Source organism: Malurus melanocephalus, unplaced genomic scaffold (assembly GCF_030028575.1).
Source record: "Malurus melanocephalus ecotype Western Australia unplaced genomic scaffold, MMel_1.1 scaffold_29, whole genome shotgun sequence".
Taxonomy (NCBI): domain Eukaryota; kingdom Metazoa; phylum Chordata; class Aves; order Passeriformes; family Maluridae; genus Malurus; species Malurus melanocephalus.
Window position 1 is genome coordinate 446187 of NW_026623261.1, and position 13006 is coordinate 459192.

General features: G+C 36.5%; 1 protein-coding gene across 4 annotated transcripts in view; it reads left to right on the top strand.

Annotated features, from left to right (window-relative positions):
• Positions 1-13006, top strand: part of PTPRK (protein tyrosine phosphatase receptor type K) — a 384925-nt gene that overhangs the window by 163900 nt on the left and 208019 nt on the right. For all 4 annotated transcript variants that reach the window (XM_057363581.1, XM_057363580.1, XM_057363583.1 and 1 more), the window contains exons 4-5: positions 7457-7538; positions 9368-9483. In XM_057363581.1, the coding sequence (XP_057219564.1) occupies positions 7457-7538; positions 9368-9483 (198 nt within the window). The remainder of the gene's footprint in view (positions 1-7456; positions 7539-9367; positions 9484-13006) is intronic.

Sequence of the window (13006 nt, forward strand, 5' to 3'; positions counted from 1 at the left end):
CAAGATAATTTAGGAGTTACCGTGAGTCAGCTCCAGAATCCAGGGCAGCATGATCATTTAAGCTTGGATTCTCACATGGAAACATAGGAATTAACACAATAGATTTTGGGTTACAAAACCTTGCTTATTCAGATGTCAGCATTTGGCAATGAAGTACCTGTGAGCCCACCCTACAAGTGTAGAGGGTGGGGCAAGGTTGTTTGAGGTATATTGTGTTGTTCCTCCACTTCTCTATGTTATGTATAATATTTTTCATGGCTAAAAATGATTGCTGGAGAACCTTTTATATCTCAAAACTTTGTTGATGGATGATACTTAATTTTTACAAGTTTATTAGTGGAAAGGGATAGCAAACCTTTCCAGGTGACTTGTACAAATAGTGCTTCTATCATCTCACAAATGATTCATAGGCAGGAATCATCCTAAAACAGGCAGGTGTTAGTTTGTGGCCAGCATTCTGGCAGAATATATCTAGTAAATATTAATAGTTGTAAAATGCATGCATGAAAAATTTCAAATAACACTTTCTAAAGAGAAAATGATTATATTGCAATCCAACTTGTGGCGARTAGATAGTCAAAAGTGAACTTAAGCCTTTCTCTTTAATATAAGTGAAATCAATCTATTTTGTGGGAAGACAGTTTCAGAAAATCAGAAGGTTGTAAGGCACCTCTGTAGGTTATCTAGTCCTGCTCAGAATTTTTCCACATGATAGGGAAATCCCAAAGGTCATTGAAAGTCAAGAAGGACTAACCTCTCCTCTCGATTTGGAGAAGTGGCTTCATGCCAGGCTTTTGCTGCATTTTCAAGTAGCTGCTCATGTCCAAAAGGACTGCTACTGTGCTACTGGGAAGAGTTTCCTTAAGGTTTTGGTCCATCACAAAAATAAGCAAAGCATTAATTATTCCTTATTGATTCTTAACTTGTGTCTAACTGCTACTCTCCCAATTTCAGCCTTTAAATGTCATGATTTGTAGTGCTATCAATGTTTTGTTGCCCATGGTTAAAAGTCATACCAATATGTGGTGTTAATGTTATTTAAATCTCAGTAATTTAAGAGCTTTCACCCTTAGACAAATGTTTTGGTTTATTGAAGATCTGGTGTTTATGGGCTATGTAAGGATGKTTTTTCTTCAAGTTCTTCAGTCAGTCAAGAGCAGGGTGGGTTTTTATAAAACTGTAAGTATTCCCACATGATAAACTAYTGCTGCTCCAAAGCCAGAGCAGCTRTAACTCATCCGTGTGTGGTGCTTCATCCAGACATTTTCTAGGCAGGAGTCTAGAAACATTTGGCATAAGCAGCTTAAGGGAAGTAAGCAAAGATGAGTGCAGAGATGTGATTTTTTTTTTTCTGATGCTCCTTACTAACACAGTTGTTTCTGGGGTCCCTGAGTTTAATTTCTAGCTTTTCCTGCTATCGGATAACTTTCATACAGGTCCTTTCAAAAGCTTGCTATGCTTCATATTAATTACATRTTTTGCTGGAGCATGTATCTTGTTTGTGGAGGTAAAATATTGTTATTAACTCTCCTCATGCTTGAACTGTTTAGCTCATCAAAACCTCACCTGCAGTTCTTGCTTTCATGTAAAGAGATGATTTTTGGGTTGTGGTGTGGCTTTGTTTTTGTTTTTGTTGTTGTTGTTTTTTTTTTTTTTTTTTTTTGCCAAGGGTTCTGTAGATAGGTGATCACTTACCACTAATAAATTGTTTAAAGGATCACCCTTTAGGACCCTTTGTAGGTATGTTTTTTTGTGTGTGGTTCTTCACCAGAGAGCACAAGCTGTGATGAATCTTGGAGTRTAGGTTTCCCTATGTCAAGTGAAGCTTAAATACAATCTTAGGGATGAGAGGAAATGTGGATGTCAGGGTTCTTTGCAGGTGACTCTGAGACGGTTGGAGAATCTGAGATGACCAGCTCAGCTGGCAGGATACCAGTGAGAAGTTAGCCTTAAATCCTTTGGCTTCCAATGTCAGGAGGTGTGTTATTAATGAAATAAGAAGTAGTAGGGTGTTAGCTGACTTTGCAAACTTGAGATCCCTCTGTTTTCACCCAAGTGTTTTATTTGCTGTGCTGAAGTTGTCTTGGATCATGTTAGCTGCAAAGGCTGCCTAACAGCATTACTTGAGCATTCAAATGGAATTAATTATGTTTTCATGATTTCTAAATTAGTTCAGCAAAATTGTCTGTAACTTTCACAAGGGAAATGCTTTTTATTATGTCAACAAAATTTTTATATGTTAGATAAAATTTCTTCAGCTATCCCTTTCAGCTAGCTTCCATTAAGTGTTTCTTTTGTAACATGAAATTGTTTTCATGTTAATATTAATTTTTAGCTTCTTGGTAATTAAAACCATTGATTCAGTGTTTTAAAATGCCTTTAACACTGTAAAAGCATTGAATAGGGCTAGAGACTTGTCAGTGAATAGGATTTGTTACTGTTTTATGTAAAACTGGTCTTGCTGTGCATGGCTTTTCATCTGCAGAGAATTATTTTACTGCAAAACAAACTTGTTTCTGTGTGCTATTTAAACTTTATCGATTCTATTGTAAGTACTAAGTTCAAGTATATCTGGAATCACCCTACCRTGCTGCTACAAAACTCAGAATTAATCAATGAAAGAGGTGTGTATGAAGTAGAAAAAAAAAAAAAGAAAATGTTTTCTTTTTATATTCTTATGAAACMCTGAAGTTTTATGTCTGACGAGGTTAATATAATTCACATCTGATGGAGTTAGTAAATATAACTTCACTGCTTCTTTTGGTTTATAGTTTGGTTTGGGTTTTTTTTTGTTTGTTTTGGTGGGTTTTTTTGTAGTTTGTTTGTTTCTCAGTGTTTTCGGGGAGTTTCTGTGTTGTACTGTGGTTTTACTGTGGTTTATCTCAGAGAGATAACTTCTGTCTGCACAAAGCTCTCTTGTACACCTTTCCACCAAGCACTGGAATTCATCTWTGTGCAAGTTTGATTTCAGATAACTCAGCTAGTAGAAGCTCTACTATGTTGAACTATAATAGGTTGTAGGCTGAATGCTTTATGGAAATTACAGTATCCAACTTTACAAAAACAACTTTTTCCTTTTAAATTTTTTTTTATATTTTCATCTCCAACTCTTCTTCACCTCTCTGTAATTATATGTATTAGAGCCTAGCAGGAAAAATTTGTCAGTGAAACACTACATTTCTGTTGTAACTAAACCTTTTAATGCTCACTTTTATCTAACTGATGCATTGCTTTCTATATGTGGTGTGGTGGTGTGGCAAGACTGCTGTCAAAACTGGGAGATTGTGCCTCCTTCACTACCGTGACTGGTCAGGACTAGTCAGGCGGAGAAAGGACAAGGAAGGTCTCCAAACTGTACTGAAAATACCTTTCTTGGTAGTGCTGGTGGTGGTGTATCACTTACAAGAACAGCTTTTACRAAACCTGGGAAGAATTGTATTCCTAAGGGTAGGCTTTGGGCRACAAAGCTGTTTTCCCTCTTTCCTGACTACATTTTGTCCTTAATTGACTAGGTGTGCTTTGGGGGTGCTTATTTTGATCAGTGCCTGAAATGAGTTAATGATGATGATATGTAAACTTTTGGGTCCTGTCAAGAGTTAAAAATCCAGTGAGGCTAGTCCTTAAAAAGTACATTTCTTATATTCCTGCAAGTGCAGGCTTAGCCTTCATGATRCTTACAGGATGCATTGTTAAGGCTCTGAAGCAATGTGAAGGTTTGAGTATTTCTTAAGAATTACGCTTCAGTAACTAAATGGCTGTAGGATTCTCTGCCGTAATAATTGCTACTTTTTTTTCCTATTGCTTTAAACACTGTTGAGTGTTTAAATTGGTGAAAATGTTTACTTCTAATAATTTTAGAAGGATAGTGATTGTCATCATCTAGATTTTAGAGTTGGGATGTGAAAAGGTATGTGCTATTTTGCAGTGCCTAAACCAAAACAGCTTTTAGAAAAATTATCTTTTTATTTTGTGCTGCACATCATACACCTAATTTTTAGCTTGGAGCCCTTTACAGGTTGACAGGTATATAGATAAGAGTGATGTGATTTGCAGAATCTAGTCAGGTTTCCCTCTGCACAAGCTTATAGTGAAGCTAAGCTGCCATTCTGTCAGATACTTCCTTAGATACGGAATTGTTTCATCATGTTCATATGGGACCAGAGTGGGTGCCAAGGAACAGTGGAAACACAGAGGTTTGTAGGTAAAAGCTACATCAGAATAGCAAGGCCAGTATGCAATTGTGAGGTCTGTAGAACGACTCACCAAGTGTGAGTGATTGAGAAATGAAATGACAGGAACATTTTAGTGTCGATAATGAGATATAAAATAATGCGCACTCCATAAAATCTAAATTTCACACACAGAATGATGGAGTTGGTTGAAGCTTGTGATTGCCACTCTGTGGCAAGATCATGGGATTTGTAAAAACTTCAGCATAGAGCCCAGCGATGGTCAAAAAAAGCAAATGAAGTGTTGGAGATGGTTAAAGAAGTTCAGTATAAATTAGGTAATGATATTATGCTGTTGAATAAGTTATGACTCACCCTTATTTTGATTACCAGGTGCCAGCTCTGCTCTTGTTATYTTCAAAGAATAGAGTGCTGTTAGAATGAGCTTTAGACAGAAGGATAAGTATAATCAAAGGAAAGGGAATGKCTTTTATATAAGATTGAATCTGGGACTCTTCAAATCTGAGACAAAATTGCTTGGGGACACATAGTAGAGGTTTACAAAGTTGTGAATAATATGGAAGGGTGACTGAGATCAATTTGTCACTGATTTGGGTTATTAAAGGAAGTCTCGTAAAAACCATGCAAATGGAAATTGTAAACCCRTGGATTTTTCCAAATGACACTGCATTGACAAAAAGCTTGCATGATTTTAGGGAGAAAAYGGCCACATATATGGACAAGAGGTAAATTAGGAAGGGGTAGATATATAGGAGTGCACCCAGTTCAGGGACTTCTGGCACTGGATCTTTATTTGTATCTGAATGTAGGTACTTCATAAACAAGGTTATGCAATTTTAYTTGAAGTAAATGAAAATTTGTATATCACCTTGGAACTGAGTAGAAAATTCTGGGATCAAGCCTAATTCCCTTGGGTAGCATTTGAATTACCTGAAATATACAGCATTTCCCATTCTTATTCATTGTGTCAGTTCTGGTACAAACGAGACAGGATGGTTGTCTCCACAGCCCTGCTCTGTGCCAGTCCAATTCATCCCCTGGAAACAGTCTCTGTCTCTCCTCTCCATTAAAGAAAGTGAGCATCTCTCAGAAGTGCACTRTATGAGCATGCAATTAAATTGTAGKAAATGGAAGAACATTTATAGTTGCACAGACAACTAATGTTTTCTGGCTAGAGTGTTAACCTGAATTATTTTTCAGCTAAAAYGAAAGTGTTGAAGCCGTTCTTTGTAGGACTGTAAACTGAACAGCAGTGCATATGAAGTACAGGATTCACTCCCAAAGCACTGGTGTCTTATTAGGATAAGCCTCCTCTGGTGAAAGCAATGGCTCAACAGTCTGGTTTTTCTCAAGCTGTGTGTGTGTACTTGAGAAAAAGAATTACCTCAGGTTCTTGTCTGACTTGTCAGCATTTTGAATTGCTGTTTTTACCTATACATGCAATTCCTTTTTTCCATTTCCCATTTTAAATGTGAGCAGATGTTACCAAATTAAAACCTGATAATATTTTTTTTTAAACTGAGCTTCACTTTTTGTTATATTGTGTCTATTGTTATGAATGTTTCATGTTTCATGTATTTATACCAATTATAGTTATAAGAAATAACACTATATATATGTGAAATCTTAGCTCTTAATATCTCCCTTTTTAGAATAGCACTGTATTTTTAGTCACTGTATTTTTCTTTTGCTTACCCTGTGAATATTGTCCCTTATAACTTCTCATAGACTTCTCGTGTTTACATATTTCTCTGTGTTTTCTGTTTTCTTTTGTTGATTTGTTTCTTCTTCTTTGGATCTCCAYGTCTTTATTTTTCTATTTTCTGTGGATTTCTCCTTCTTTGATAATTTCCTATTCCTTTTGGGTGGGGATTACTTGAATTAATTTGGCAGCGGTAGAAAAAACCAAGTAAATTAATTCCCAAYTGTGTTCCAAGAAAGAGAACTTTTTCTCCTCTGAAGCCCAGTGTAGGAAGGTATCAGTACACAGGAGAACGATACACTTGTGTAGGTGAAGCTTTCCTGAGAATTGTTTTTAAGTTTTTTCCAAGCAAATTAATAACAACCCAGTGCCAGTTTAGTTCAGTTCTTAAAAYTGATGCTCACATTTCTTAACTGGASTCTGAGAAACAATGTGCTCCCAGAGTTTGTGTATGTGATCGAACTGTATTGTGTTGTATTCTTATTGAGTTGTCTTCTACAACATGCAACCATTTAAATGAAAAAGATGATTAATCCAAATTATTTAATAATTAATCATATTGATGTGCATTACTGGGAGCAAGTGCCAGCTCTCTGAAGATGACTGAGGAGTTGATAGACACTGTGAAAGAGTGCTCTGGTCAGAGAGGTCCTTGGGCAGAGGACACTGTGAAAGTAGGACTCCCAGACACTAAATTAGTTTCCATCAAGTGGATGTTGGCCAAGGCAGGAGGAAGAAGCAGAGAATGAAGTGGCTTTTGCRACTAAATTACATTTGGGTGCTGATAAAATTAGAAGGAGCAAAAAAGAAATTAGTTATAAGTGCACTCTTAGCAAGACTATCTGGAGAAACTGGAAGAAGGATTGTAGTCCAGTGCTATCAAAATATACGTGCCCCACAGGCATCCTCTTTGTGCAGTCAAAGCACAATTTCTGTGAACTGCCACCAAGCAATTCTTTGTTGTTATCTGCCTSTTTGGGGTGGGACAAGACATTGGATGTGAAGACAGTCTCTTCTTTTCCTTCATGCACAGGAATTTCCTCATTGCCTTGCAAGACTGAAGAATCAAGTTAATGACTTTGCATAAATCTCACATTACAGCTGTTCTTTTTGTTGGCACTGGGAAGTGCCGTACTGTTTCTGTGTTTTCCTGTGCAAGTGTGCTGCAGAAGGTTACAGGAGACTATATATTGTGACCCCCAGAAMGAATACAGATTTTGTTAAAATTAGTTGATCACTTTTGTGCTGTGATGCCTAACCTGTTTGAAACTAATGGCATTTTTTCAGAATTGAATAGTTTTGCACATTTAGCTGAGGCAATGCAGTACACAGTTAAAAAATGTTTTTTTCTGGTGTGCTATGAGCAGCAAATCCAAAGCAAGCCATGTATATGAATTGTATGGAACYGCAATACATTAAATAATAAATATTCCATTGGGCTGTCATACCTTGTAGGAACTTCAGCTAAATGAAAAAGGCAATGTGTCTTATATCTACACACTTGCCACTGGGGGAATTCTGTAGAAATGAGTGTTGTAAACATTTTTTTCTTTCCTTTTGACAGGTAATATTTGAAGCTGAGGTCTCAGATGGAAGAAATGGCTACATTGCCATTGATGACATCCAGGTCCTGAGTTACCCTTGTGGTAAGTAATGATTAAGAGCTGCATTTTTCTCTGTCTTTTCAGGACATATTTGATATTGCTGTGGAGTGCTCAGTTTTCATCACTCGATCACTGATATTCTTTGTTCTTTYAAAAGTATTTTTGTTGCAGCTTCCAGGAAGAARTGTGATTGCAATAGTGATTTACCTGGGTGGAATCTTTTTCTGCCAGAAGTAAATTATACAGGGATAAAAAAKTAGGAATTCTTCAGTGTCTTTTTAGTCATACGCAGTTGGTGTGCATAATCAAAATGGGTTTTAATGTTAATGTGTATACTGATTAAAGAAAACTGAATTACCAGATGCTTGTAGGAGGTTTATCAGATTTTATGCCCCTTGTCTGTTTTATTATTTTATTTTTCTAAACAGACAAAATAGATTAAAAGAAAAAAAAAAAAAAGAAAGGTTTTCTGAGTATTAAACTTCTGAGGGATTACATTTTGTTTATTTTTTGTGGACAGACTTCAAGCATTTATGTTTGCTTTTCCCTGCTAATCCTGGGGAATAGTTGCACACATACAAGCACAAGTTTTGACAATGAGAATATTCTACTAATCAAAAGTTGTGAAGAAGAAATTGTTAGTGTGCATTTCTGGCACTTTTTATCAATTTTTTTGTGCAATTTGGTTCTGTTCAACACTTCTGATCTTCCCCTAGACAAACCCTTCCTAAAATATGAATTTTTTCTAATGTATCACATGGCTGATAATTTAATTGCTTTCTGAAATGACCAGGATATGACAATATCCTGCTCCAACTTTGGCAAAATTATGCCAAATAATACAGTTCCAATGGCAACCTCACATCTTATTTTCTTCTACCCCAAACCTTTTAAAACCATAGCTCTCTGGAGCTACCAAGCTCACAGGGCATTTGAGTGAGCTAGCTTTTTATATTTCAGCCAGCCCTGCTGTCTGATGTCTGTACTCAGCAAAGCTCTGCTTGGATTCAGTATCTGGCTTTCATATTTATTTTCTTCCTCTTTTTTCTGTTTTGTTTTGAAGTGCCAAAACAAAAGGCACTTGGGTACAGTCATCCCAGCACATTATCAGTATGTTACGGTATTCAGATAAGCTCTTCTTGTTACTGATGTTTAAAACCCGTTTGTTCCAATTTAATGTTTTTTTCCTGTGCGTCATGTTTTTTTTAGTAAGCTCAAAGAAAGAACAGTTCAGCTGCTGTTTTCTTTAGTAGTTCTTGAGAAAGGGGTGGGTGAGCTGTGTATATGATGTGCCCATTCCTCAAATGTGTCTGTTGGCTTTCTTGGGTCTAGTAAATCCTTCAGGTGGCTGTACCACTGAGATTTCCTACAGGCTTTGTCAGTGTGGGAAATAGATTTGTCAGCTCCTGRAATACTGTATTCAATGCCATGAATGATTTCATTTTCCAAAACAAAAGCACTGAGTTGCATTGCAAATAGCATGAACAGTATCTCTCTATTTGCTTGAGCAGTATGCTGCTAATTGGGTTTTTCTCAGTATGATGGGTTTTATACAGTCAAAAGTCTTTGGGATAATTCTGGTAAAGTGCTGCTGACATTTTAGCACCTAATCTCCTTCTTTTGGCTTTGATTTTAAAAATACTTTATTATAACACATGTATAACATAAAGTTAGTAGAATCACCAGGGGAGGAGGGGAAGGACTGAAAGCATTCCTCGAACAGAGATGAGACATAATTTTCTTTCTTCTGTTTCTAWTTTTTTTGCCAAATATTGTTAAAATATGGAGGTTGGGGGAGGTAATAATGTTTCTGGCATCTTTCTTCTTTTGTAATAACTGTTATTTGTATTTTTTRTTTTCCCTCTCTGCAGATAAATCTCCGCATTTTTTGAGGCTGGGGGATGTAGAGGTCAATGCAGGGCAGAATGCTACATTTCAGTGCATTGCTACAGGGAGAGATGCAGTGAATAACAAATTATGGCTCCAGGTAAGGCTAACTCATGCAAGTCTGTTTAGCTAGAGGACAAGCTACTTCCTGGAGATGAAATATTTAAAATTCTAAGCCATTTATTCTTCTGCMTGTAAAATATGTCATTTCGGTGCAATTTTATCTCTGTTCAGTGATAACTTTTAACCAGGTTTGCAATGTGGTAAAGCTTGGATTAAAAATTAGAACTGGTGTGGATGCTGGGTTAAGGTTAAAGGCATTGGGGGCCTTCTCTCCTTGTAAATCAGCTCTTCTGTATCAAAATTTATTATTATTAAATGCAAATAATTGGYATTTGGGATCTAGTAAGACACAGATGTAACTCAACTGTGATGGATTATGAGGATTTTTTTTTATCATGTAAATTACCTGTCCAAGCAGGTGGCTGGAGGGATGTGGCTGTACTTCTGTGGGCATATCAGTTTTGCTCAGCAGCATATTTAATGGAACTGCATAAAAGGACTGCTACGTGTCCTTTTTCTCTGTTTCCATCRTCGGAGGAACTTTAACTTTTGCCTGTGCATAGTTCTGAATAGTATGTACGTGAGAATTTAAGAGGTGACTAAAACCAGAAAGAAGATAAAAAATGAAAATCACCCTCCAAAATAACCAGACTCCTCTGCATTGTGGTGATGGGGTACTTACAGTAGGAGCACTGGTTAAGTAGAAGGATGACACAGGTTCCGGTTGCTCTTAAAAGAATTAAATTTTGTCACTTAAAAAGGATTAAAAAAAAAAAAACAACAAACACTTTAGTTGTACAACTTACGTGCATTCTTTAGTTTATATATAAACCATAAACACCAACATTCCTTCAGAATGATTTCTGAATATGTCCTCAAAACTGCATTTTTTAAAAATATATATTTCTGTTTATTTTCAGAATAAAAAGTATGTAATTTTGGGGAAATGTACTTTTAAATTATGTACATTCAGAACTTCAAAATACCTATTTTTTGCCAAGTGTTGTATTTTGAAGTGAACTATAATAATTTATTTCCATCTGCTTGATTTTTGTTTTAATAGTGGAACTGACAAATCTCGACTGACTGTTACATATAGGCATGCGATAAGCGTGAATTCTAAAGAGATTTTTTTTAAAAGATGATTTTAAAAAAAATCTCATAGGCAAAATGCATTATTAGACAAATACATTGCAACATTAAAAAAGGAACACAAGTGTAGCAGCAACTGGATTGCATTTACTGAAAAGATATCACAGCAGTGGAAATGATTTGTACTCCAAGTCTTTGAGCAGTAATTTGTTTAAATTGAGCAAACATGTAATGCATTCATTCAGAAAAGGCAGCTTGATTTCAGACACTTGCCAAATAGAGCACACAAAGCACAACAAATGCAACTGACCTGGGTTTTGCTATATCCAAGGCAAGACAATAGCAGTAAGAGCATTCCAGCAAACCTGTGAACAACATTTTCAGTTGATCATGGGTCAGAAAGACCCAACAGAGACAGCCAGCTGGAAATCTTCCCTATCACTCACTCCTTGGAGTCAGATAARTCTGACAGATTATCCTTTCTAACTTTCACTCCCCTGAGAAGCCCAGCTAGCAGCCAGATSAACTCAGAAAACATATGTTTTGCCCCTCCATATGCTTCATGGGTATTTTGTTTTTTTCTGTGTGTGCATGTGGATCACAGATGCGATGATTTCTCACAGTGTGATAGATAAAGTACTTTAGAGGTTATAACTCTGCTTGCCTGGGCCTGTGAAGTGCCCTGATACTCTTGAAGATACCCTGATACTTGAGCTGTTAGAACCTGTAGTCTTTCTTGCTTTCCTGTAAACAGTACTGAATTTTCACCAGTTTAAGGGTGACTTTTTTTGTCATTCCTTCTGTCTCTCAATCCTACTTGTCCAATATAAGTGTGAATCATCAACCTTCGCTATATGGATCATTTTCCTTAGACTATACTCAAAGCTACTGTTGTTCACAGCTAATAGTGAATTTGCTCCTTATCTTTAAAACCTGGCATGGGTATGTATGGGCCTCRTGAAACACTGGAGTGTAACTTGGAAAAAGTTCACTTTAACCTTTGACCAAACTGAAGATTCATAAAGCCTGAATGGTCTGAAAAGGAGAGCTGGCAGATCAAATCAAATGCCTAAGTAATTGTTTTTGAGAGCCTTGAGCTGAAACATTCCAAGAATGTATTTTTCTCATAACAAGAAAGACCATTATATATATATATATATAAAAAAAAGTACAAAAATGAAAAGTAAGTGGATCATGGTGGGTTAGAAGACACTCTCCAAGCACATTGTTTTGGAGAAAATAGCTTTTGGTTATGTCCTTATTGAAAGAGAAAAACTATTTCCTTGAGGAGGAAAAAAAAAGAAAAAAGGAGTAAAAGAATTTCCTATTAAAACACATTCTTTGATAAGGAAAGGTTCAAGGAGCAATCTGGGACACCAGGCTTTTTTGTATCTGAAGAGATCTAAGATTTCATTTGCTTGCATTGAAGTAGTRAATATGTGCAGGCAGAGATTTTGTTGAAGACTCTACCAGTGCTCTCTGGCTCTTGCAGTCTTCTGTTTTGAGATGAATTAAAGTAAGTTCAGCAGCATATAGAAAAAAATAGCAGCTACCCTGGTCCATGTTCAAAGACYTGCAGTCCCATGGCTGCTTCAGCCAGGCAGGGTCTGAGCTGTCACAGTTTCAGCTTCACCCTCTTGATCTCTCTCTGCACTGACTCTGGAGCTTTTGCAGCTCTCCAAATAGTCAGCTCAGAAAAGTGATCGGACTGAAAAATATTGGATTTTGTTGTTGTGGGGGTTGAGGAGGACTGCTTGTCTTATTTTGTTTTGTTTGTCTGTTGTTTTTTTTTGGGTTGTTTTTTTTTTTTTTAGTGGGGTTTTTTTGTTAATTGGTCAATTGTTTGCTTGGTCTTTTGATTTTTGTGTGTGTTTGTTTATCTTTTTCCCTAGCTTGATTCAAGTCTAAATTACCTGTATAATTAATGCCAGCAGGTGGAAAAAGATTGGGATATTTGATTAGAAGCAAGGAAGAGTAAAGAATTATAACCACCTTATGTAAAAGTGGGGATTTTTGTAGCGCATCTCCTTGTGCACCGATGTAAACTTCAATTTTCATTCGTTCTTGGGCCCTGATCATCTACTAGATGTTCTGTCTGCAAATTTCCATGCTTATGTTTTTTCCCAGTGTATATATAATTAAGTGCACATAGCTTTATGTGCCTAAAAATAAAAATGGATAAAAATAGGCACAGCGTTTCAATATACTCTTTCCTGTGTGTTTACTGCTGTAATGACAGTATTTTCATCAACATGATTTTCTATAAATGTATGTCTGTAAACATTTCATACAAATAGGGATTAACATTGAATTGAACTTCTGACTTTCATGGCTGCAGATTCTGCTCTTGTTTGTTTCTGGATTGTATCTGGTCTCTTGTCCCCTTTGAAATCCCTTTCCTCCCACCCCTGTATTTTGCAGCCCCAATGGACCAACATTTGGGACAGTCACAGCTCTGTCATTGAAAG